This window comes from Saccopteryx leptura, chromosome 1 (assembly GCF_036850995.1).
Source record: "Saccopteryx leptura isolate mSacLep1 chromosome 1, mSacLep1_pri_phased_curated, whole genome shotgun sequence".
In the NCBI taxonomy this organism is placed as follows: domain Eukaryota; kingdom Metazoa; phylum Chordata; class Mammalia; order Chiroptera; family Emballonuridae; genus Saccopteryx; species Saccopteryx leptura.
The window spans coordinates 391,868,934-391,895,311 of NC_089503.1; the positions used below are offsets into that span (position 1 = coordinate 391,868,934).

Genomic DNA, 26,378 nt, shown 5'->3' on the forward strand with positions numbered 1-26,378 from the left:
CCTTACACACCCAAGGAAATGATGCACACATAATTAATGCACCAATGCATTCGTTATCTATTGCTTTGTAAGAAATTACCACAATTCGAGTGTTTCAAAACAACATATTTATTCTGCCACAGTTTATGTGGCGTTTATTATTTCACAGTTTCTGCAGGTCATAAATTTGGATCCTCCGTTGAGGGTCCCACCAGGTTGCAGTCAAGGTGTCAGCTGGAAACTGACAAGATTCTTATCTTGGAGGCTCCTCTGGGGGAAGATTCACTTCCAAGTTCACTTAGGTCGTTAGCAGGATTCATTTTCTTGCAGCTGCGAGATGAAGGCCCCTGCCTCCTGTTAGCGAAAGACTCTCAGCTCCTAGAGACTGCCCGCTGGCCACAGGGCCACCCACTGGGTCAGTCCCACCAGGAGAGTGACGTCCTGCTGTTTCCATATGCCACTGAGCAGAAGCAGCACCCAGGTCCTGCTGTCACCCAGGGAGACGAGGTCACACCAGGGGTGTGAACACCGAGGAGAGGATCGTGGAGGCCACCTGGAGTCTGTCCACCACAGAGAAACAGTCCGTGCCAGGTGGGTGGACAGGGAACAGGTGCTGCAGGGACTCAGAAGGAATGTTTCTCCCAACAGACCGGCCAGCTGCCTGTGCAGAGGGGGCCTCACCACGCATGAGCATGTGCCCCCCAGGTGTCAGGACACCAGCCTCACCATGTGTGAGCATGTGCCCCCCCAGGTGTCAGGATACTCCTTTTTTTTTTTTTTTTTTTTTTGTATTTTTCTGAAGCTGGAAACGGGGAGGCAGTCAGACAGACTCCCACATGCGCCCAACCGGGATCCACCCGGCACGCCCACCAGGGGGCGATGCTCTGCCCATCTGGCGCGTCGCTCTGTTGCAACCAGAGCCACTCTAGCGCCTGGGGCAGAGGCCACAGAGCCATCCCCAGCACCCGGGCCATCTTTGCTCCAATGAAGCCTTGGCTGAGGGAGGGGAAGAGAGAGACAGAGAGGAAGGAGAGGGGGAGGGGTGGAGAAGCAGATGGGCGCTTCTCCTGTGTGCCCTGGCCGGGAATCGAACCCGGGACTCCCGCACGCCAGGCCAATGCTCTACCAAGGATACTCCTATCTTAATATGAGAGCGTGATGGTGGGCAGCACTGTCAGCCCGCAGGCAACGTGGAAACGCTTCGTCCTGACCTCTGTGGTGGGAGCCACAAGCACGAGGAACCTCTGTGACAACCGTCCAAGCGTCAGGGGGTCAGGCATCGGGTCATGGCTGTGGGGATGGAGGAAAGGGGGAGCCGCACTGAGGGGACGACAGGCCTGAGGGTGCCCCGGGCAGACCTCACGGGTCCGGAGAAGGAGAGCGAGAGGGCTGAGGTGGGTCTGAGGTGAGGGTGCCCCGGGGCAGACCTCACGGGTCCGGAGAAGGAGAGCAAGAGGCCTGAGGGTGCCCCGGGGCAGACCTCACGGGTCCGGAGAAGGAGAGCGAGAGGCCTGAGGGTGCCCCGGGCAGACCTCACGGGTCCGGAGAAGGAGAGCGAGAGGCCTGAGGGTGCCCCGGGCAGACCTCACGGGTCCGGAGAAGGAGAGCGAGAGGGCTGAGGGTGCTCCGGGCAGACCTCACGGGTCCGGAGAAGGAGAGCGAGAGGCCTGAGGGTGCCCCGGGCAGACCTCACGGGTCCGGAGAAGGAGAGCGAGAGGCCTGAGGGTGCCCCGGGCAGACCTCACGGGTCCGGAGAAGGAGAGCGAGAGGGCTGAGGTGGGTCTGAGGCGAGGCGGCCCAGGGCTGAGTGGGTCGGGGTTGCTGCGGGTGGCTGAGGAAGCAGGTCGTTGATTCTTCTCTGTAGCGTGGGATGAATAGCTTCTGATGTCTGTGGGTCACTCCTGGAGACAAGGACACCCTTCAGTCCGTGCTGAGGGACCGTCCACTGTTCCACTGCTCACGCAGCGTGAAGACACACACTACGGCCTGGTGGGTATCTGACTTGGGTAAAGCCACGTGTAAATGTGTGCTTGTGCCCGTGGGGGGGGGGTAAGGGGACAGCTCCTACCTGGCCAGTAAGTCCCTGGCGTTCTAGAGGAGACACAAAGAGAGTGAGAGTCACAACTGGTTCTCAAGTTCCTGTCATCTCCCAGCTCCCTCCCCAGCCCACTGTTGGATTCCACCCTGGGGTGCCACCTTGGGAACTGGAGGGAGCCTGGCCGGTTGGCTCAGTGGTAGAGTGTCAGCCCGTGTATAGATATCCTGGTTGGATTTCCGGTCAGGGCACACAGGAGAAGCACCTATCTGCTTCTTCACCCCTCCCCTTCTCCATTCTCTCTCTCTCTATGTCTCTCTCTTCTTTTCCCAACAGCCATGGCGCCACTGGAGCAAGTTGGCCCCAAGTGCTGAGAATGGCTCCATGGCCTCTGCCTCAGGTGCTAAGAAGAGCTTGGTTGCTGAGCAACAGAGCAATGCCCCCAGATGGGCAGAACATCGCCCCCTAGTGGGCATGCCACCGGGTGGATCCCGGTCGGGGCACATACGAGAGTCTGTCTCTCTGCCTCCCCAGTTCTCACTTAAATAAAGAGAGAGAGAGAGAGAGAGAGAGAGAGAGAGAGAGAGAACCAGAGGGAATGGCATCTCCCCCCTGTACCCATTCTGCTGTCACAACGTTGCACGGCCACCCCATGTCCCAGAGAGAAGCCTCTCCCTGGTGGACGATCCCCGTCTCCGGGTGGCGCCTCAGGAGACCGCACCTTCAGCGTGCTGGCGCCCAGCGTCTTGGCGGTCCTCTCCAGATCAGTGACCAGGCTGCTGAGCTGCGTTAACACGCTGAGCGCCTCTGCGAGCATGTCCTCCGGGTGGCCTGGCCGCCGCTGCTGACCCAGGGTGGACAGCTGTTTCTCCGTTTGGTGCTGGCCCCCCTGCTGTGCCTCCAGCCTGCGGGACCCACCGTCCACCTGAAACTATGGAGGAGAGACTCCCTCAGATGCACCGTCAGACACAGAGCCCAAGACCGACATCTTTGATAGATACGTGAATTCCAAACCTCCCCCTTGATGTTCCGCTTATCTGTCAGACCTCTCCTTTACTGGACTGTTGCCCTGAGACAGAGGAATTCCAAGAAGCTGGCAAGCCCCTCAAGGAGGAGCTCCGGACATACCAGGACTTTTGCCTCAGTATCCCCTCAGGCTCTCCCAAACACTATATAACTTGCCCCTAGTCTGTAACCCGTGCTCTTCTCCCCAGGAGAAGTGCCCGGCAGGGTTCCTTTCTTCCTTTCAATAAAGTCTGTTACTCTGGTCTCTTTGGGACTCCCATGGATTCCAACAGTCTTGTGTCATGATTTCCGGTGGAGGTGCTGTTGGTCTCTGTGGGTCCTCGCCTCGAGCCAGGCTGAGCGGGTGTGACTTTCATCTACTGTCACGAACCCCATGGTGAAGATCAGAGGGCTGGACGTGCCCCAGGCTGCTTGTAAGGCCAGTAGCCACGGCCACCATCACAGACGCCTGGCCCATGCAGGTTCGCATTGGATTCGGACAGAAGGTAATGAAACAACGGAGCCAAGAACTGATGGGCCATCATCTTTAATCCTAGCTTGCACCTGGTGGGCAAGTAAAAACACACACTGGGCTCCAAAACCCACTCACATTCAGTGCTCACAAAGCTACTGACTTATCCGAGTTTCCTAGAATCAAAGGTTTCTAGCTCACCAGACTTATTCACCTCTGTTTCCCATCTCCTTCCTTCTCCCTGCACAAACTCTGCACAAACTGGCTTCTCACTCAACACTCCACCATCTTGGCTGCTTTTCCTGGCCTCCTCCACGTGGCCTCTCTCTGCTCTCCTCTCTGCTGTCTAATACTAATCTCAGGAACCAAGAGAGAGCAAGCTCCCGGTTTGCCCCCACTTTATAGTGTAGAAATCCAAACCTTTAATCAAATATACAAACAAGGAAGTCTCTGATACAAAGTCACTTATCTGAGACATGATGGGATTGCACCACCCCACATCAAAACGGGTGGGAAAGGCTTAGTCCTAAAACCAAGCCCCAGGCTACAAGGATCCTGCCTGCCCACAGCCCACAGAGACACACATTAATGTCACCTGGGCGATGGGCTTCCATGTGGGCAGTGCCATCTTTAACAAAGTGAGCATAATATAATTTATCTGCCCCACCCTGCTCCACCTGCAAACCCTAAGGTCCACACTCAGCTTTCCAGCCCCCATCCTTCCCCCCACATCAGACCGGTGGCCAGGACACGGATTACGGTACCCTGGTGACACTCAGGAGGTGGCCCTTCCCGGGTCTCCGTGGCCCCCACCTGCACAGCCTCCTGAGCGGTGAGCCGCTGAAGGTCCCCGATGTCCTTCCTGAGCTTCCTGCTTCTGCGGTAGAGTCGTTCCTAGAGGAGACAGACACCCCGCTCGTCAGGCCGGGGGGTGAGGGCCGTGCTCCCCGGAGCACGACTGACATCCTGACCCCAGGATGAGGGTCAAGTAAAATTCTGCCTCAAAGGGGCAGCCCTGGAGGAGTCCTGCTTGGGGTAGGAGCATGATTCCTTTTAACGGACAATGAGAAGAAAAAGCAATGGGTAATTTATTTTGTGTGTGTGTGACAGAGACAGAGAGAGGGACAGATAGGGACAGAGAGACAGGAAGGGAGGGAGATGAGAAGCATCAATTCTTCATTGCAGCACCTTAGTTGTTCATTGATTGCTTTCTCCCATGTGCCTTGACTGAGGGGCTCCAGCTGAGTCAGTGACCCCTTGCTCAAGCCAGTGACCTTGGGTCCAAGCTGGTGAGCTTTTTTGCTCAAACCAGATGAGCCCGCGCTCAAGCTGGCGACCTCGGAGATTCGAACCTGGATCCTCCGCATCCCAGTCCGATGCTCTATCCACTGCGCCACTGCCTGGTCAGGTGCTCATAAACTGTTAAAAAGGTACCGCCTCAGGCAGAGCAGAGCCCCCATCACTGGAAATGCACAGGTGGAGGCTGTGGATGACGGCAAGAACAGTCAGGCTGTCGCATCACAGGGTGTAACCTGCAGGCATTTCCCAGCAGAGGAACAAAGTACTTCGGGAAGGGTGGAGGCAGTCGGTGGGCGTGCCCCTCGCTCACAGGTCTCCAGGGGCTGGTGGAGGCTGGATGGGCGGGAATCGCTGTGCGAGCACAGAGTTGAAGTCTCACAAAGCTCACACAAATCGTCACTGTGCCACCTCATCCATCTCCGCTCCCTCCCACCCTCACGACAGAACTTGGTGATTAGTGGTCCCTGCTCACTGTCCTCAGCTGTTGTCACCTGTCATCATGTCCTCAAGTCCCCTTGCTTCCCAGCTGTCTGTTTTGATTCTTGGCAGTCTTTTTTTTTTTTTTTTTTTGACAGAGACAGAGAGAGTCAGAGAGAGGGACAGACAGCTAGGGAGAGAGATGAGAAGTATCAATTCTTTGTTGCTGCACCTTAGTTGTTCATTGATTGCTTTCTCATATGTGCCTTGACCGGGTGGGCTACAGCAGAGCAAGTGACCCCTTGCTCAAGCCAGCGACCTTGGGCTTCAAGCCAGCGACCACGGGGTCATGTCTATGATCCCACGCTCAAGCCTGCAACCCTGCCCTCAAGCCGGGATTTTGAACCTGGGTCCTCCGCATCCCAGTCCGACGCTCTATCCACTGCGCCACCGCCTGGCCAGGCTGACTCTCAGCAGTCTTCTGAAACCTCTCTCTCCAGCGTCACAGGTGATCTCTAGTGATAAACCCCAGAGGTGCCTTCCTCTCAGGCTTCCCCTTCCTCGATGTAGTTCTCCCCTGTGTCCCTCCCCCCTCCCCTCAACCCCCTGTCCTTCCTTGACCCTCCTGAGGTTGTTTCCTTTGTCCTTCTCTAATCTTTGAACCCTGCCGTGACCTGTCCATTCGGGAAGCTTCAGATCTTACCCTCCTTCCAAAACCACATCTTTATCCTAACGGTCAGCCTCTTGTTTCCAGCTCAGAGCGGAGAGCCTCCTCGCAAAGTGCTATTGGCATCTCAGACTCAATCTGACGGAATCAAACTCACCATGCCCTTCACCACCCTTCTCTGAAGTCCACTGTGCTTGACCGCCATATTTCTATCCTTGGACCCCTGCATTGTCTGCCCTCGGCTTAAAATCTCCATCATGGCCCTGGCCGGTTGGCTCAGTGGTAGAGCGTCAACCCATTGTGTGGGAGTCCCGGGTTCGATTCCCGGCCAGGGCACACAGGAGAAGCGCCCATCTGCTTCTCCACCCCTCCCCCTCTCCTTCCTCTCTGTCTCTCTCTTCCCCTCCCACAGCCAAGGCTCCATTGGAGCAAAAGTTGGCCCGGGCGCTGAGGATGGCTCCATGGCCTCTGCCTCAGGCGCTAGAATGGCTCTGATTGCAGCAGAGCGACGCCCTAGATGGGCAGAGCGCCGCCCCCTGGTGGGCGTGCCGGGTGGATCCCGGTTGGGCACATGCGGGAGTCTGTCTGACTGTCTCTCTGCCTCCCCACCTCTCACTTCAGAACAATACAAAATAAATAAGTAAATCTCCATCATTATTTCACCTTTCACCTGCGTTAGCTCTCTCTTCATGATGGCTTCTCATCACCAAAGACACGGTCAGCCCAAACTCGTTAACCTTGTAGTCCAGGCTGTCTGTGACCTAACCCCGATGTCCCTGTCCTCTGGTACCTCTCCCTACGCCCCGCATGCTGTCACACTAGCCACACAGAATGGCTGGGGATTTCCTGAACACACCCCGAGTGCCCCCCCTCCTCGGGGTTTATCCTTTACTCCCCTTGGCCAGACACACTATCCTCTCTGTCTGTCAAAATCAGACCTGGTCCTGACAGCCAGTCCCCAAAGCCACCGTCCTGTCGTCTGGTGGAGTTCAGCGACTTTCAACCTTTTCCCACTCACGGCACTCCGAGACTAATCACTAAAATTCTGTGGAGCACCAAAGAAATAGATTATAGTTTTTGCTGATCTGACAAAAAAAAAAAAATAGGTATAATTCTGATTCATTCACACTGGCTATTGTTGTGTTGGCTGTTGTATTTTTATTTGACAGTCTAAGGGAAAAGAGGTCAGTGCCCCTGACTGAATAGTCAGGGAGTGCATGATCTAAAAACTCTCTGTGGCACACCGGTTGAAAATTGCTGGTGTAGTTTGAAACTTAATAAAGAGTTTAAAATCAACTACAAACATTGCGTAAATTTTTAAAAAGGCAAATTTGATAAAGATACATGCATGAAATAATCAAAGAATAAGGTAAAGTTCTCTTTTAAAATATTAATGCATGCATTTTTGCAATAAAATAATATTTAGTGGGTACGTGTCATATGACTAAGGCACTTATTAGAATTGAAATACAAAATTTTACAAACTTATTTTCTTAAAATATCCCTCGGGGTGGGGGAGACAAAAAGAAATGGAATTCGGTAGTGCAAAATCTGTTTTGTCTTAATAAATATTTTTTAAAGTTTCTGTTTCTATCAACGATCAGATAAAATGTGATTTCACAGTGAAAATATCTTGGCTTGAGAGGGCATTCAAAAGTAATAACACCTGAGAACCTAATGACATTGAAATTTTTTCTCAGATGGCTTACTAATAAAATGCATAAAAGAAAAACTGACCCTGGCCAGTTGGCTCAGCAGTAGAGCATCAGCCAAGTGTGTGGATGTCCCGAGTTCAGTTCCCAGTCATGGCACACAGGAGACGTGACATCTGCTTCTGCACCCTCCCCCTCTCCCTTCTCTCTCTCTCTCTCTCTCTCTCTCTTTCCCTCCTGCAGCCATAGCTCTATTGATTCTAACGCATTGGCCCTGGGTGCTGAGGATGACTCTGTGGAGCCTCTGTCTCAGGCACCAAAAATAGCTCAGTTGTGAGCATGGCCCCCGATGGGCAGAGCAACGGTCCCAGACGGGGTTGCTGAGTGGATCCCTGTCGGGGCGCATGCAGGAATCCATCTCTGTATCTCCCCTCCTCTCACTTGCATGCACCAGTGAACAAAAGGCAAACAAGTACCTTTCGCTGATACAGTCACCAAAAAGGATTTACCAACTTCCAAAAGGATGCTCCTCACAGAACCAAAGTGTCCCCAAATATAGATAAAAATGCTATTTTCTTACATGCTATGAAGAAAAATGATGCGGTGGTGATTAACCCTGACAGTGACTATGTGATCCTGCATCTAGAAAATGTCAGGAGACCAACTTACAGGAGATATGAACTCAGCTGAAACGCTCATTTTAATCTACGAGCACCAACTGCCAAACAACGAACCTCATGAACCATAGCTACCCTCGGTATGAGGTTTAAATAAAGACAATTCAACATCTGATTCAGAAACATAAAGGAAAAACAGCGACATTCTCTGTTGGTCAAGAAGACTAAGTAAGCCCCTAAAATCACAACTTTTAATGTAATCAGTATGTTTAATGTGATGCCAATCAACATTTAAGGAAATTTTCTATAAAACTTGGAAGCATTGCATAAGAAAATTTCTCTGGCAGATAATCAGCAAGAAAAACAAGTTTAAAAAATATATTATAGGCCCTGGCCAGTTGGCTCAGTGGTAGAGCGTCGGCCTGGCGTGCAGAAGTCCCGGGTTCAATTCCCGGCCAGGGCACACAGGAGAGGCGCCCATCTGCTTCTCCACCCCTCCCCCTCTCCTTCCTCTCTGTCTCTCTCTTCCCCTCCCGCAGCCAAGGCTCCATTGGGGCAAAGATGGCCCGGGCGCTGGGGATGGCTCCTTGGCCTCTGCCAAGAGTGGCTCTGGTCGCAGCAGAGCGACGCCCCAGAGGGGCAGAGCATCGCCCCCTGGTGGGCAGAGCATCACCCCTGGTGGGCGTGCCGGGTAGATCCAGGTTGGGTGCATGCGGGAGTCTGTCTGACTGTCTCTCCCCGTTTCCAGCTTCAGAAAAATACAAAACAAACAAACAAACAAACAAACAAAAAAATTATATGGCAAAGAATCTGGTAGATAGTTTAAAAACATAAAGCAACAGTATACAAACTAATAACTTTAGAATAAAAAAATAACCAATGGCTAGAGTAAAAAAATCATTATACAAATTTAGTTAAATGTCAAACCAGAAATGATGCAATGATGTGGAAAGGACTCACAGAAATTTTGAGGGACAACTGGATACAAAAATAAAGAAAGATTAACAAGGAGTCATCCTTCATACAACACAGTATATTAAATTCCAAATAAACTAGGAATTAATTAATTTTTTTAAATTTAGTAAACTGAGGGGAGGCAGAAACAGACTCCGGCATGTGCCACCACTGGGATCCACCCAGCAAGCCCACTATGGGGCGATGCTCTGCCCATCTGGTGGCATTGCTCCGTTGCTCAGCAACTGAGCTATTTTAGCACCTGAGGTGGAGGCCATGAGCCATCCTCAGCACCTGAGGCGGCCAACTCGCTCCAGTCAAGCCATGGCTGCAGGAGGGGAAGAGAGAGAAGGGGAGAGAGAGAGAGGAGTGAGGGGGGGTGGAGAAGCAGATGAGTGCATCTTCTGTGTTTGTACCCTGGCCAGGAATCAAATCCAGGACATCCACACACCAGGATGACAATCTAGTAATGAGCCAACCAGCCAGGGCCTAATTTATTTTTAAAATGAAACAGAACACCATAATCATTTAGATGAATTTCTGATTAAAAAATAGAAGTGATCTAAATACAAATCTCTAAAAATTTCCACCAACAATGCCATAAAAGAGAAAAAAAATAACAAAATAAGGAAAATGGAGGTTACATATAACTAATATACTTGATTATCCAAAAGATAAGTGATTTGATGCCATCATGTAGAATGTATGCTCCGATTCTGGGGGGCATGTCCACAGTGAGCCTTCCTGGGGATAGAAGCCTGCTCACCAGCACCCAGAGTCAAGCAGAGCAGAGCTGCTGCAGCCAGTCACACGCTGAGGGACCAGAAATTGAAGTGATGGCACCAGCGTGGGCTGGGTGGTGGAGAAACAGGTGTACTTGGGGGGGCATTGCCAACTTTTCAGCCCTTCCGGAGTGTAGTCAGGGATTAAGCCATTCCTTTTAAAAGGACACTGTTCCCGGCCCTGGCCAGTTGGCTCAGCGGTAGAGCGTCAGCCTGGCGTGCGGGGGACCCGGGTTTGATTCCCGGCCAGGGCACATAGGAGAAGCGCCCATTTGCTTCTCCACCCCCCCTTCCTCTCTGTCTCTCTCTTCCCCTCCCGCAGCCAAGGCTCCATTGGAGCAAAGATGGCCCGGGCGCTGGGGATGGCTCCTTGGCCTCTGCCCCAGGCGCTAGAGTGGCTCTGGTTGCAACAGAGCGACGCCCCGGAGGAGCAGAGCATCGCCCCCTGGTGGGCAGAGCGTCGCCCCTGGTGGGCGTGCCGGGTGGGTGCCGGGTGGATCCCGGTCGGGCGCATGCGGGAGTCTGTCTGACTGTCTCTTCCCATTTCCAGCTTCAGAGAAATACAAAAAAAATAAAAATAAATAAATAAATGAAAATAAAAAAATAAAAGGACACTGTTCCCAATACTTAATTTACAAAGTTTAACTCAAAGAAATAGAGGTCTGATGAGAAATCATAAGAAATCTTTTTTATTTTATTTTAATTTATTTATTGATTTTAGAGGGGGGGGGAGAGGGAGGGCAGTGGGAAGGAGAGAGAAGCATCAACTCGTAGTAGTTGCTTCTCATATGTGCCTTGACCAAGCAAGTCCAGGGCTTCGAACCAGCAACCTCAGCACTCCAGGTCGATGCTTTTATCCACTGCACCACCACAGGTCAGGCCAAGAAATCTTTATTTTAAAATGATGTCATCAAAATGTACAAGCACATCTGACCAGGCGGTGGCGCCGTGGATAGAGCGTCGGACTGGGACGCAGAGCACCCAGGTTCAAATCCCTGAGGTTGCCGGCTTGAGCGCGGGCTCATCCAGCGTGAGCTCATCCAGCGTGAGCGCGCAGTTACTGGCTTGAGCCTAAAGGTCACTGGCTCGAGCCCAAGGCTGCTGGTTTGAGCAAGGGGTCACTGGCTCGGCTGGAGGACCCCCCCAACCCCCGTTCCGTCCCCCCCCCATCAAGGCACATATGAGAAAGCAATCAATGAACAACTAAAGTTCCGCAACGAAGGATTGCTGCTTCTCATCTCTCTCCCTTCCTGTCTGCCAGTCTCTCCCTCTCTCTATCACTAATAACAATAGTAATAATAATAATAACAATCTTTTCCTATGCTGTCCTCAAGCAGTCTCACGAAACGCATTCAATCCCTAGTTTCTAAACTCAGCGTTGGTGCTCCACCCTGCCTGCCAGTCTCACTCGGCTTCCCCCGCAGTTTCACTCCCGCAAGCCTCCCACACCCCCAGACCTGCCCACGCGTTCCTGCTCTCCCCGCACTCGAGCCATCTCCCACACTGCGGGACTGCTTCCACTTGCAGACGCGGGCCTTGGCTCCCTGTGGTCACCTTGGAAGAAGGCAGTCCTCCCAACCCAGCATCCGCCCACCCCACCCCCACCCCCACTCCACCCCCACCCCACCCTCACCCCGCCCCGCCCACACCCCACCCACACCCCCACCCACACCCCACCCCCGCCCCACCCCCATCCCCACCCCACCCACACCCCACCCCCGTCTAACCCGCAAACTGCTCCACGCGCTCCGCCATCGTCTCCTAACAGGCTCGTCCCTCTTAGCGTCGTCGGGAGCCCCTCTCCCGTGCTGTCCCTCCTGCCTGGCCAGTCTTGTTGTCTGGGTCCGCCTCCTCTCCCCCACATCTGCACGGTGGCCTTTCCAGGACCCCGTTTCTCTCCAGACTCTCCCCTGAGGATATCGCGTCATCGCCCCCCTGGGATGTAAACCCCATCTTTATCCTGCGGGACCCCTTGTCCCGTTTCAGGCTCTGGAAGTAACTACCCCACACTCTCCTCCGAGATGCAGCTTCCCTATCCGGCTGCACATCTATGACTCCGCTCGGATGTGTCTCAACTTGGACTCCGCTTGCTCTCGGTGAAACCTGGTGTTCTCTTTCGACCTGTTTTCCTCACCCTTATCTTTCCATCGCCCGTCCCTTTCTCAGCCAGAAATTCACATACTCATCTTCCATCTCCTCCTTTCCCCTGGCCCCATGTCTAAGCTCTCAGGATCTGACCTTTCAAACTCTAACGATACTCTTCGGATAGAACAGGACCTTACCGGACGTGGGTCTCTGCGTGTTCTCCCCTTCTTCCTGGTCTTTACATCGGGGGACTTCTCCTTCTCTTTTCTAGGTCTCAGCTTTGCTGTCACCTCTTCCAGGAGGCCCCCCCTGACCACACTAACATGGTCCCCCATAGACTCCATCTCAGAAGCCTGCTTGTTTTTTCCTAACTCATAAGTTTATTTGCTTATAGTTTATTTGCTTTCTTGTCTGTCTCGCTTACTAACCTGTAAACTTCCTACCAACAGGGGTGGCATGAGCTTGTTCATCATTGTATTCCTAGGATGCATGATATTGTCCTAACACACAGCGGGAACTTGTGTAAGTTTTTCTTAAATGGACCAATATTGTTATTTCTTTCTTTTAGGCTTCCTGTCATAATTTAAAGGTTACCAGAAGACAAGTATTATGAATCATCTTTCTACTTCTCACACCTAGCACAGCATTCTACAGAAAGCATAGACAGCCTGACCGGGCAGTGGCGCAGTGGATAGAGCGTCGGACTGGGATGTGGAGGACCCAGGTTCGAGACCCCGAGGTCACCAGCTTGAGTGCAGGCTCATCAGCTTTGAGCAAAGCTCACCAGCTTAGACCCAAGGTCGCTGGCTCTGCTGTAGCCCCACCCCCACCCCCATCAAGGCACATATGAGAAATCAATCAATGAACAACTAAGGAGCCAAAACAAAGAACTGATGTTTCTCATCTCTCTCCCTTCCTGTCTGTCCCTCTCTCTGTCTCTCTCTGTCTCTGCCACACAAACACACACACACACACACACAAAAAAAAAAGAAAGAAAGAAAGAAAAAAAAAAAAGAAAGCGTAGACCTGAATACTCATGGAGTTTTTGCCTCAAACCTGGCTCATCAGCTCATAGGGGCCCCGCCCCCCTGGGCACCAGACCTAGAGGACGCGAGGTTGGAACTGGAGAACTCGACCTCTTTAGATTCTGAATTATTTCTCTACCCCCAACCCTGGACTCTACATGTTCTCATCCTGTATCATAACACGTTCTCAAAAAAGTCAAGTATCTGAAAAGGAAGACTTTAGAAATTCATCCTTCATTATTGGATAGGAAGACATCATAGTGAAAATCTGTCACTTCCATTCAGTCAGATTCTAACCGGATTGAGGATATTGGGGGGAGGTTGGTAGAAATAACGCTAAGGTTTGTTGGCAAAATAAACGTCTGAGTACCCACAAAAATTCTGAAAAAATATATTGTGAGGTTTCTAAGACACAGCCGACATTAAGACACATTGCATGGTTTGACAAACAGGCAAAAATAGACAAGAACAGGACAAATAACAAGTCAGAAATAGGCAAGTCTCTATGCCCATGTGGGAGACTATGAAGTTGGCATTCAAATCACTGGGGAGACCATGGATTATTCAATAAACAATAACGAAGTGGATTATGACTTGAAAGTTACATCTCGGACATTCTCAGGTCTTCAAAATATTTTCTGGAAGGATGAGATACAAAAATCTAAACAGCGGCTACCTCAGGGGATGAGAACGGAGGAACAGCAAAAGGAAAGATGTTCAGTTTTGACTTTTACACCTTACTGCCTTGTCTCAGTGTATTACCGAGAGCCTGTAATCTTTATGATAAAAAGTTTAAATGAAATAGAATATAAATAATCACTATGGGAAGGAAGGAAAGATAAAAAGACAAAGTGAGCGGAGCGACAGAGAGGGAACCCGGCCCTAATTCCCAGGCTGCGATGTATTTGCAGGATAATTATCGGCGTTAATGATTAGGGGATGGTGACGTTTCTACCCAAATTTCTAGTGCTGTCCAGCAGGGGCGCTGCCGGGTCTGAGTCCTGGGAGAGTTTTGCGTGATCAGACCCAGCTCCCCTCTACAGACCAGCTCAGGGAGAGAGCAGGGGTGCCTCCTGGAATCGGTCGCCACAGCGACAGTGTCCTTTTTATTTATTTATTTTCACTGGACAGAAAGAGAGAGACAGGAAGGGAGAGAGGGTGAGAAGCATCAACTTGTCTTGTTTTCACTTTAGTTGTAATTTGAGTTTCTGGTTGTGCCAGCGACCTTGGGCTTTTCACACCAGCGACCTTGGGGCTCAAGCTGGTGAGCTTTGGGGGTTGTGTGAATGATCTCCCCACACACACACTCAGGCCATCGACCCCGCGCTCAGAGCCAGCGACCTCAGGGTTTTGAACCAGTGGTCTCAGCATATTCTGGACTGACGCTTTATCCACTGTGCCACCACCAGTCAGGCACATACATGACATTTTAATATCAGTGGCGAAATATACACAGAAAAGCAAAGACCAGGGTCCCAAATAGGACGGAGCAGAGGAAACCAAGAAGAGCGTGGGTTATGGAGCCTCTACGTGGCAGGCGTCACGGCCTGAGGGAAGAGCAGGGACTCCAGGAGGGGGTGGCCCAGCCTCACCTTGTAGTGACTGATGGCATCTTCGACGGTCAGTTCACGGTGAGACTTGTGTTCGGGGGACGCCAGGCAGTCCGTACACAAAAGAAGTCTGTTCTCCTCGCAGAACCAGCCCAGCTTCTTCTGGTGGCTGCGGCAGACGTGGCCCGTCCCCAGGACCCCCTCCGAGCAGGGCTTCCGGCAGAGGGGACAGCAGAAGACTCCGGAGGCCGCAGCCTTCTCCACGTGCTGGGCCAGACACGGCCGACAGAAGAGGTGTCCACAGTCAGTGCTCACTGCCTCCCTGGGGCTCGTCAGGCAGATGGGGCAGACGCCCTCTTCCCGGCTGTTCCCCTGCAGAGAGACCATGGCCTCCCCCCCCGCACTGCCAGCCTCAGTACGTCAGGCAGGACCTGCCAGGAGTTCTGAGTGTCTGTCCCCTCCCAGGCGGGGATAGTAGAGAACTTGTGGTCACACTCAGAGCACCTGACCACTGCTGTCCGTCACAACTACCGACCGTTTGAATCAGCACCTCTGTCTGCTGCTGGTCATTCCTCCGACCGGCATCCTTTCCAGGGTCCTGTGGATTCTACAAAGAAGGAGAACAGGACTCAGAGCAAGCCAGACACACCTGCACACTGCTTGAAGGCACCCTGTCCTCCCTTTCAAACCGTCTCCAAAGGGGACCCCAAGAAGGAGGAACTCCCCCCATCACCACTTACTTCCCTTAAACACGGGGCAGGCTCTCTCGTCCCCTCACCCCCAGCTCTCCTCCCTGGGAGGTCCTCTTAGTTATCCCACCTCAGTTTCTCCGGCTACAGCTTCAGGTCATTTCCCCGGAGCTCCATATCTGTAGCAGGTGAATGGCTCTGCGATCCACGTCAATCATAGACGCTCAGCGCTCGCTTGGGCAACGCAGATGCTGAGTTTATATATATGCTCATGAGTCAGTAAAACTGAAGGAGAAGTGAAGGGGACTGTTCTCTCCCGGAAACACCGAAATTACCAGGAAAGTGAAACTCCACAAGGCCGGGTGACTGGCCCAGGGCAGCTGAGAGGTAAGATGGACTTTGGCTGGTGCAAGGTGTGGCTTGTTTGCTCGCAGGGAAGAGGAGAGTCTTGGGGTTTTCAACGTCGTGACGCAAACTGTAGTCACGCACACGGGAGGATGGCCCGTTCCCAGAACCCCAGCAGACGGCGTCTGGGGAACACGGCGTCACACAACCACAGCACTTCCTCCCGAGACTGGTCACCTCCCAGTCCTCTGGTTCCATCCCTCGTTCTCAACCCTGACACTGGGGGAGTCTGCAGGAGTTCCATTGATCACGGCTGCCAGTTGAGGCTTTTAAAGGTCAGAGACTCTTGCCCGGGCCGGGTGGTGGCACAGTGGATAGAGCATTGGACCGAGATGCTGAGGACCCAGGTTCAAAACCCCGAAGTCTCTGGCTCGAGCGCGGGCTCGTCCAGCTTGAGTGTGGGGTTGCCGGCTTGAGCGAGGAATCATAGACGTGACCCCATGATCGCTGGCTTGAGCCCAAACTCCGCTAGCTTGAAGTTCAAGGTTGCTGGCTTGAGCAAGGGGCCAGTGGCTTGGGAAGAGCCCCCAGTCAAGGCACAGATGAGAAGGCAATCGATGAATGACTAAGGTGCTGCAACTAGGAGTTGATGCTTCTCATCTCTCTCTCTTCCTGTCTGTCTGTCCCTATCTCTGTCTCTGTCACAAAAAAAAAAAAAAAATCCCAGGGTCATGGGTGGGTGGGCATCTTTCTCACCCCATACCCCCACCTCCAGAGCCACCTCCAGGGCCACCAATAACCCGCCTGTAGAGCCATGGCTGTCCACACCCCTCCTTGCTGTCCACACCCTCCACGGAGCACGCCCTGATCATCGAGGAGTAGTGTGCAAGGCCCATGCACTTGTCCTTACCCCACATCCTGCCGTCATCCTGGGTGATTCCAAGGACTATGTAGGTGACCACCCAACACAGAAGCCCCTTGGCTTCTTGACTGGCTCAAGCCATTGACCTTTATGATTGCCACCACCCTGGTGAAGTCAGGTCTCACCACCTGAAGCCACAAATCCAAGTCCTGGAACTGTCTTAAGCTCCCTCCCTTAGCGACACACTGCCACCTCTAGCTCTTTTTTTTTATTTATTTATTTTTATTTTTCTGAAGCTGGAAATGGGGAGGCAGTCAGACAGACTCCTGCATGCGCCCGACCGGGATCCACCAGGGGGCGATGCTCTGCCCATCCAGGGCGTCACTGTAGTTACCAGAGCCACTCTAGCACCTGGGGCAGAGGCCAAGGAGCCATCCCCAGCGCCCGGGCCATCTTTGCTCCAATGGAGCCTCGGCTGCGGGAGGGGAAGAGAGAGACAGAGAGGAAGGAGAGGGGGAGGGGTGGAGAAGCAGATGGGCGCTTCTCCTGTGTGCCCTGGCCGGGAATCGAACCCGCACCTCTGCTCTTCAACCTCTAGTCCTTGACCCTTCCACATTGGTCATGAGAGAATACAAGAAACAAAAATGTACAGCCTGACCAGGAGGTGGCACAGTGGATAGAGCGTCAGACTGGGATGCAGAGGACCCGGATTCAAGACCCCGAGGTCTCCGGCTTGAGCACAGGCTCATCTGGTTTGAGCAAGGCTCACCAGAATGAAGCCCAAGGTTACTGGCTTGAGCAAGGGGTCACTCGGTCTGCTGTAGCCCCTTGGTCAGGGCACATATGAGAAAGCAATCAATGAACAACTAAGGAGCTGCAATGCCCTATCTGTCCCTCTCTCTGTCTCTGTCAGACAAAAAAAATAAAAATAAATTTTAAAAAATGTAGAGAGATGAAACGACCTGCTCAAGGTCACAGGGTGAACAGAGAGCGGGAACTCAGGTCAGGCTGTCTGCTGTCCTGCCCCCCCCCCCACCACCACCACAGAATGCCGTCTGTCTCTTTAGAAAGAGGTCAGTAAAGCTTTGATAAATGGATGGGTGTACGCGTCAGTTATTGGATTCTGGACAGACAGATGAAGAAACCACACTTTGTATCACCTGAAAGTGCCGACCACATGGTACACACTACAGTTATTTTAGGCATTTTTCTTGATTTTTTTAAATGGCTTATTCAAGCAACTTGAAGCCAGGGATCCACAGTATTTAATTTAACACTATCTTTTTTTTCCTTTTCTTTTCCAAGTGATAGGAGAGGAGATAGAAAGAAAGACTCCCTCATGAGCCCCAACCAGCATTCACCCAGCTACCCCAGTCTGGGGACCAAGCTCTGCCTATCTGGGGCCATGCTCACAACAGAGCTATTTTTAGTGCCTGAGGCAGAGGCTCCACGGAGCCATCCTCAGCGCCCAGGGCCAATGCTCTAGAACCAATCGAGCCATGGCTGTGGGAGGAGAAGAGAGAGAGAAGGGGACAGAGAAGGGGGAAGGGGAGGGGTGGAGAAGCAGATGGTCACTTCTCCTGTGTGCCCTGGCCAGGAATTGAACCCAGGCCTTCCACATGCCAGTGTGACGGTCTACCACTGAGCCAACTGACCTGGGCCTAAGCCACTCTTTCAAAAGTCTCCCACTACATCCTCAGCTCAAAGCCTACCCATGGTTTCTCAGCCGACATCCACACTGGTGACTCCAGAATGTCCTACCTTCAGCCATCCCTTCTCTGAAACTCTCTTCTCCAATAGCTCCTGGGTTCTTTCTCCTCTCTGACCACCCATGAAAGATAATTCACTCCCTCCCCATGCAAAGACGTGGACGTACGTGGACTTCCAAGGCAGACAGGACAGACCCTGACCTCCACTCTGCCGCTTGGTGGTCAACCTTATGCAGGTCCCTGGCCACCCTGAGCCACAGTGCCGCCCAGATTCTTACCCCTGGTCTTGATCTCCTCACCAAGGTTAAAGTCCTCTGTCACCTTAGATGTCACCTCCTCAGATTCAATGTATCTTCTACAGTTATTCTTACCTGAGTTAACCTGCCACCGCGCCCCAGAACAGGCTGTGGAGAGGGCCCTTCAGGGCTGCGTTTGGCAGCTGTCTCTCCACGGGCAGTAGGTGGTGCTGTTCTCTTCGCCTTTCTGGAAGGAGGAATGCAGCCCTGACCCCAGGGCATTGGGACATTGCACGGAAAAATGCTATCTTTAAAAATAGCCGTGTAGGGCTCCGTTGCCCAGCACATATGCAAAAAACAGACTTGTAATTCCTCAGAGCAAGACGTATCTGGCTGTGGAAAGTTAGTAAAGAAATGTTTAGATTTGGGAGCGCGGGCAGGGGGAAGGAAAGGATAAAACTGTGTTAAGATAAGGTGACCAGCTTGACCAGGTGGTGGCACAATGGATAGAGCGTCAGACTGGGATGCGGAAGACCCAGGTTCCAGACCCAGAGGTCGCCAGCTTGAGCGTGGGCTCATCTGGTTTGAGCAAGGCTCACCAGCTTGGACCCAAGGTCGCTGGCTCGAGCAAGGGGTCACTCGATCTGCTGAAGGCCCGCGGTCAAGGCACATATGAGAAAGCAATCAATGAACAGCTAATGTGTCCCAACGAAAAACTAATAATTGATGCTTCTCATCTCTCTCTGTCCCTGTCTATCCCTCTCTCTGACTCTCTCTCTGTCTCTGTAAAAAATAAATAAATAAGGTGACCAACTTTTATACAATGAAAAGGAGGATAAGAATAAATTGAAGAAAACAATATCGTAAATAAGAGAAACATTTTACTCATAGCAACAATAATACACTAATATGATAAATGCATAATAAAAACATTTGCAATATTTTATATTGTAATTATGCTATTAATTTTTAATAATAAAAAGTACTCATTTAGATACAAATGCGTCACATCATACAGAATGGATTGACTCTGCATTGATTGAATACCGACGTTTACAGATTAGTCTTCCAATATCAAAAAGGAGGACATGGAGGAGGACACTTTTCGAGGGAGGATGGAACTTACAAAAGAAGGACAGTCCTCCCTAAAGGAGGACGATTGGTCACCTTAGTTAGGATGAAGAGAGTATATCCCAGGAGAGACAGGGCCTAGTGAGATTCAAATAACTTAACAACCGGTTCTCTGCCCTAATGATCATTTGTGTTTATTTGTTTTTTGTGACAGAGACAGAGAGATAGACAGACAGGAAGGGAGAGAGATGATAAACATCAATTCTTTATTGCGGCTCCTTAGTTGTTCATTGATTGCTTTCCCATATGTGCCTTGACCGGGGGGCTACAGCAGACCGAGTAACCCCTTGCTCAAGCCAGTGACCTTGGGCTCAAGCTGGTGAGCTTTGCTCAAACCAGATGAGCTGGCGCTCAAGCTGGCAACCTTGGGATCTCGAACCTGGGTCCTCCGCATCCCAGTTCGATGCTCTATTCACTGCGCCACCACCCAGTCAGGCCCTAATGACCGTTTTAAGTATTAAAAAAAAACAATATACCAGAGGTCGTTTATTATTTCATACATTTAATATTTAAGTAAGAACAATAAAGGGGGTACACAAAACTAGATTATAAGAAAGAGCTGTAAAATATTAATAAAAGTATTAAATAATACCTGACAAAAACAACAACAATAAAACTGTTATTTTAGATGTTTCCATATTACTTCTTGATTGGCATCCTTACTTGCAATTTTTTCCACCTGTGGACGGAATGAACATTCCTACAGGTGCTTAGAACACGCTGTTGTGCAGATGAACGTTAAGAAAGAGTCAGGAGGCCCTGGCTGGTTGGCTCAGTGGTAGAGCGTCGGCCTGGTGTGCAGAAGTCCCGGGTTCGATTCCCAGCCAGGGCACACAGGAGAAGCGCCCATCTGCTTCTCCACCCCCCCCTCCTTCCTCTCTGTCTCTCTCTTCCCCTCCCGCAGCCAAGGCTCCATTGGAGCAAAGATGGCCCGGGCGCTGGGGATGGCTCTGTGGCCTCTGCCCCAGGCGCTAGAGTGGCTCTGGTCGCAGCAGAGCGATGCCCCGGAGGGGCAGAGCATCGCCCCCTGGTGGGCGTGCCGGGTGGATCCCGGTCGGGCGCATGCGGGAGTCTGTCTGACTGTCTCTCCCCATTTCCAGCTTCAGAAAAATACAGAAGAAAAAAAAAAGAAAGAAAGAAAAGAAAAAGAGTCAGGAATGTCAATGTGTGATGTCCACGTGGGGCGGCTGCCCAGGCGCCCGCCTTAGAGAGAACCCTGATGACGGTGCCATTTCCGCAACCGGTTCACCGAAATCAACAAAAAGTTAGGTACCGGTTCTGCAGAACCGGTGCGAGCCGGCTGAGTGCCCCCGCTGGACGGGCCTGGGAGCAGCAGGACGCAGCGGGGCGGTGGGTGCGGGGAAGAGAGTTTGCGGGTAAACTGTCCCGCGACACTTCTGAGGGCCGACTGTCCAGTATGGACCTCAGCTCCCTGCTGGGACTGGGCGCGAGGAGACCGTCCTCTGCTCCGACACCCGGCGCTGCCGGGCCTGAGCCGAAAGCGGTCCCCGTAGCTGCCCGTGTGGGTTCAGATCACGAATAACCGATCCTGACGAAGTCACGGGAGCCTCACTGAGCCCAGGCCCGTTCAGTCCGGTTGGACACACAGCCAAGCGCACAGGAGTCCCGGTGGTGTCTGTAAGTCCCGGCCGCCGGCGGAGAGGAATCTTCCACCCCCGAGGGCACGGTGACCGCCCGACGGACAGGCCGGACCAGATGCCAGCCGCCTGCGTGGACAGTCCCCCCCGGGGGGGGGGGTGACCTCTCCCCGACCTCTGCTCCGGGAGGTTGTCGTCCTTCAGACTAAGGCGCCAATCGTCCTCCTCTAGGAAGGACAGTCCTGATCTTGTAAGTTCCGTCCTCCCTCCAGAAGTGTCCTCCTCCATGTCCTCCTTTCTGATATTGGAAGACTAATCTGTACATGTCCGTATTCAATCAATTCAGAGTTGATCCATGGCGTGGGATGTGACGTATTTGTATCTGAATGAGTACTTTTTTTCTTACAATTATTATTAAACAAGAATAGGCACGTAAGCATAATTAAAATATAAAATTTTGCAAATGTTTTCCTTATGCATGCATCATATTCTAGTGTATCATGGTTGCAATGCATAAAATGTTTCTTTTATTGACGATATTGGTTTCTTCACTTTATTTTTGTCCTCCCTTTCAGTGTAAAAGAGTTGGTCACCTTATTAAGATACAACCTCCTGCATTGCCCTGGCCAGTTGGCTCAGTGGTAGAGCATTGGCCCGGCATGTGGAAGTCCCAGGTTCGATTCCCGGCCAGGGCACACAGGAGAAGCGCCCATCTGCTTCTCCACCCCTCCCCCTCTCCTTCCTCTCTGTCTCTCTCTTCCCCTCCCGCAGCCGAGGCTCCATTGGAGCAAAAGATGGCCTGGGCGCTGAGGATGGCTCCTTGGCCTCTGCCCCAGACGCTAGAATGGCTCTGGTCGCAACAGAGCGACGCCCCAGAGGGGCAGAGCATCGCCCCCTGGTGGGCGTGCCGGGTGGATCCCGGTCGGGCGCATGCGGGAGTCTGTCTGACTGCCTCCTCGTTTCCAGCTTCAGAAAAATACCAAAAAAAAAAAAAAAAAAAAAAAAATACAAAAAAAAAGATACAACCTCCCGCGGCTCAAATCCACCTCAAATAAATATTCTTTTTGATCAGTTTTGATCCCCGGTGACTTCTTTCCGGCTGTACCCAGCAAACACCGTCTATCCTGCACCTTCAGGAGGCAGTTGGGCGGCAGGCGTGTTATGTACAACCACTCGTGTTAGAGGTTTCCAAGAAATCACAGGAATGGTGATGCTCCGCTCTATGTCTGGTGACGCGGTTCTCAGAGAAACACAGTCAGGAGAGCAGGGACCCCAGGTCTGAGGCTTGGGAGACGCGGAGAACTCAGCAGAGCCCCTGGGCGGGCGACACGAACAAGCTCTGGGTGGGACGCTCCGGGATTCCACCCACGGCGTGGAGGAGACAGCGTGAAGTGCACGGAGGCCGTGGGCTGCTCACCAGGTGGCTGGAGAGCCTTGCTCTGAGCCCTGACAGGGCAGCCGCCCCTGAGGAGCCCGGCCGGGTGGACCTGTGCGGGCACGCTGGTCGTCGGGTGTGGGGAGGGCCGAGTCCTCCCTGAATGCCGTGTGTACGGGTGGCTGACTCTCTGTCAGTCACTTGGTTGGACACACCTGTTGGAACAAAAGGTTAGGGCTGCACACGATTAGCCACTTCCTTGTAACAGGGGAATGTATGAACTTAATTAAACTCCACACTCACTGAGGTGTGGAGAAAACTAAAGAAAAGAGAAACTCAGCAAGTGCAGAGAGGGATGTCAGGTGAGGTAGAGAGTGAGGGCACCCTCTTTGAGAGGGGACAGGGGCGGCCACCTCTCTGCATTGGGGCGTACAAGGTGAGGGCACCCTCGTTGAGAGGGGACAGGGAGGCCACCTCGCTGCAGCGCTGGGTGTACAAGGCCAGGGCGCCCTCGTTGAGAGGGGACAGGGGCGGCCACCTCCCTGCAGTGGGGCGTACAAGGCGAGGGCGCCCTCGTTGAGAAGGGACAGGGAGGCCACCTCGCTGCAGCGCTGGGCGTACAAGGTGAGGGCGCCCTCGTTGAGAGGGAACAGGGGCGGCCACCTCACTGCAGTGCTGGGCGTACAAGGCCAGGGCGCCCTCGTTGAGAGACCACAGGGGCGGCCACCTCACTGCAGCGCTGGGCGCACAAGGCCAGGGCGCCCTCGTTGAGAAGGGACAGGGGCGGCCACCTCGCTGCAGTGCTGGGCGTACAAGGCCAGGGCGCCCTCGTTGAGAAGGGACAGGGGCGGCCACCTCGCTGCAGTGCTGGGCGTACAAGGCCAGGGCGCCCTCGTTGAGAGGGGACAGGGGCGGCCACCTCCCTGCAGTGGGGCATACAAGGCCAGGGCGCCCTCGTTGAGAGGGGACAGGGGCGGCCGCCTCGCTGCAGTGGAGCGTACAAGGCCAGGGCGCCCTCGTTGAGAGGGGACAGGGGCGGCCACCTCCCTGCAGTGCTGGGCGTACAAGGTGAGGGCGCCCTCGTTGAGAGGGGACAGGGGCGGCCACCTCCCTGCAGTGGAGCGTACAAGGCCAGGGCGCCCTCGTTGAGAGGGGACAGGGGCGGCCACCTCCCTGCAGTGCTGGGCGTACAAGGCCAGGGCGCCCTCGTTGAGAGGGGACAGGGGCGGCCACCTCCCTGCAGTGCTGGGCGTACAAGGTGAGGGCGCCCTCGTTGAGAGGGGACAGGGAGGCCACCTCGCTGCAGTGGGGCGTACAAGGCCAGGGCGCCCTCGTTGAGAGGGGACAGGGAGGCCACCTCGCTGCAGTGGAGCATACAAGGCGAGGCTGACCTTGCAGCTCCTCACTCGCACTGACCCCCCCCAAGGCTTTGGAATGGGCCCAGGCTGCGTGTTCACATAGTCACGCTCTTCTGTAAAATATACAAAAGTGACATATATATCTTTTGAACTTTATGAGTCTATCTGAAACGAATGAAGAATAGTGCGAGAACAAGATCTCAACTGCCCTCCAAAAGATGACTGTCTCTTCCCGGTCATCCCGGATGGCTGACTACGTCCCTCTCTGTCACACTTTCCCTTGCATCAGGTGGCATATTGGGCAGAGATCTAGCTAAGAAGAAATTTCTTTCGTTTGACCAGGCGGTGGCACAGTGGATAAAGTGTCAGACTGGGACAAGGAGGACGCAGGTTCAAAATCCCAAGGTCACTGGCTTGAGCACAGAGTCGCTGGCTTGAGCAAGGGGCCACTTGCTCTGCTGTAGCCCCCTGGTCAGGGCACATATGAGAAAGCAATCAATGAACAACTAAGGTGCCACCATGAAGAGTTGATGCTTCTCATCTCTCTCCCTTCCTGTCTGTCTGTCCCCATCTGTCCCTCTCTCTGTCACAAAAAAGATTTTTATTTATTTATTTATTTTATTTTTGTGTGTGTGTCCCAGTTCGACACTGCACCACTGCCTGGTCAAGCAGAAGAAATTAAGCTGGGCTTACACTGTTTGAATTTACTAGAATATGGCTTCACAGTTATTGCTAGGTGTCTGGGCATAGAAATGTTTTTCAACACCACTCTATCACCCATTGAAACAACCCTCCTGACATCAGAAATTAAATGCAGGGTCAGAGGACACGTCCATGTGACATGAAGCACCAGAAGTCTGAGGCCAGTGGAGTCAATAAATCCTCCCAACCCTCAGATGTAGACAATTACACTGGGGAACAAAATCTTTGTTGCATCCACAGAAACACTTGTTCTTACCTAAGTGGAGTGTGCTGATCTCAAATCTGACATTAGTTTTTCTCTGTAAGCTACATTTTTTTGCAATTCAAGATTTTAGGTTTTCATCTTATTGTAAAATTTTCAACGTTTAGTTTAACATAATGAAGTAGAATTTCTTCTTGGGCATCATCTTTATGAAAATATAATAATTTATATAAATGCAGTAAATAATTATGTGTGTGGGGTTCCATCTCATCAATCTCTAGTCAAAATGAAAGTTCTCACCTGCAGGAATACATTGAACATTATAACATATAAATTTACTGTACACCATAAAGTAATTTATACATTTCTATACAAAATTGAAAAGTGAATTGGAGAAAAAAAATTTCAGAGTGTGGACGAAAAAGAGGACACATGCTGACCCTGACAAGCTCAGAGAAAGCCTGCCTGGTGACCTTAGAGACTCAGGGACCTAAAGAAACCAGAGGGATGGTCGGAAATGGAAACTTTGTAGCTAAAAGCAGTTCCTGGGGGTAGGTAGTCATGCCCCAGGGAGGTATTTTTCTCTAACAAAAGCCAGTGCTGCCTTTAATCTGAGCCTGCCTGTTGTCTTTTGCATCAACAATCATGTACCTGATAACATGCCTTTGAAATGTAAGGGTCATCCTCTTCCCCACTGCCTCAGGGCCGGCTTCCCAGCAGAGCCGAACCAACAACCCCCCTCATTGTTATTATCCTGTCGGTGGCTGACTGTTAACGATCTTATTTCTGCCTGTGTAAGAGGTTTGAGCAAACACATTTTTACTTTGTATCCAATCCCAGAGATGTCCCCTATTCCCTCCCGCCTCTCTAATCTGTCACCAGTGGATTCCAGGTAAACCCCTTCTGTCTCCCCCTTTGATTCTAATGGATACAGTTAAACGGTCAAGCCGCCATTTTCCCGAGCGCTTTCTCAACCCATTGAGACTTTGCTTCCCAGCAACTGTGCACAGTCTGAGAAATTCTTACAGGTTCGGAAGTGTCTTACATTGACAGGATCAATCCAAAATCAATAACTGGAGGGAAGAGATAAATGTTAAATGTTAAGTAGAAATCAAGAATAGACTCAGGGATTTTTTGATAATCTATTGATGAACAAAAAATTGAAACTATAAACACAGTGAAATTTTTTAAAATCTCTTGTTGATTTGGCAGGAAATACTGGCATCTACAAAGAACGCATAGTACACTTTCACAACAAGAAATTAACAAACATGTAGGCCCTGGCCGGTTGGCTCAGTGGTAGAGCATCGGCCTGGCGTGCAGAAGTCCCGGGTTCGATTCCCAGCCAGGGCACACAGGAGAAGCACCCATCTGCTTCTCCACCCCTCCCCCTCTCCTTCCTCTCTGTCTCTCTCTTCCCCTCCCGCAGCCAAGGCTCCATTGGAGCAAAGATGGCCCGGGCGCTGGGGATGGCTCCTTGGCCTCTGCCCCAGGCGCTAGAGTGGCTCTGGATGCAACAGAGCAACGCCCCAGAGGGGCAGAGCATCGCCCCCTGGTGGGCAGATCGTCCCCCCTGGTGGGCGTGCCAGGTGGATCCCGGTCAGGCGCATGCAGGAGTCTGTCTGACTGTCT

General features: G+C 52.2%; 1 protein-coding gene and 1 non-coding gene across 4 annotated transcripts; one reads left to right on the plus strand and one right to left on the minus strand.

The window, feature by feature from the left end:
- Positions 1-989: 989 nt before the first annotated feature.
- TRIM40 (tripartite motif containing 40) lies at positions 990-15,585 on the minus strand. 3 transcript variants are annotated; one of them, XM_066359958.1, is made up of 7 exons: positions 15,359-15,585; positions 14,582-15,146; positions 4,305-4,385; positions 2,736-2,945; positions 2,048-2,070; positions 1,720-1,880; positions 990-1,337 (listed from the first exon to the last, which is right to left on the minus strand). In XM_066359958.1, exons 2-6 carry the CDS (start codon positions 14,924-14,926, stop codon positions 1,721-1,723), a joined length of 819 nt encoding a protein of 272 aa, XP_066216055.1. In that variant the 5' UTR covers positions 14,927-15,146; positions 15,359-15,585; the 3' UTR covers positions 990-1,337; position 1,720. The 3 variants fall into 3 exon arrangements, with proteins under 3 accessions (XP_066216055.1, XP_066216054.1, XP_066216056.1); XM_066359957.1 differs by lacking the exon at positions 990-1,337 and having other exon boundaries at positions 1,697-1,880; XM_066359959.1 differs by lacking the exons at positions 990-1,337; positions 4,305-4,385 and having other exon boundaries at positions 1,697-1,880.
- Positions 6,135-6,210, plus strand: TRNAN-AUU (transfer RNA asparagine (anticodon AUU)). Its single transcript has one exon. It is a non-coding gene; the product is annotated as a tRNA-Asn (tRNA).
- Positions 15,586-26,378: the final 10,793 nt, after the last annotated feature.

Bases quoted from the DNA above. Each gene is read 5' to 3' on its own strand.
- TRIM40 (XM_066359958.1), bottom strand. From the start codon at position 14,926: ATGGTCTCTCTGCAGGGGAACAGCCGGGAAGAGGGCGTCTGCCCCATC. The intron at 4,386-14,581 runs GTGAGGCTGGGC...TGTCTCCTCTAG, and splicing joins ATGCCATCAGTCACTACAAG to GAACGACTCTACCGCAGAAG. The intron at 2,946-4,304 runs GTGGGGGCCACG...TCTCCTCCATAG, and splicing joins CCGCTCAGGAGGCTGTGCAG to TTTCAGGTGGACGGTGGGTC.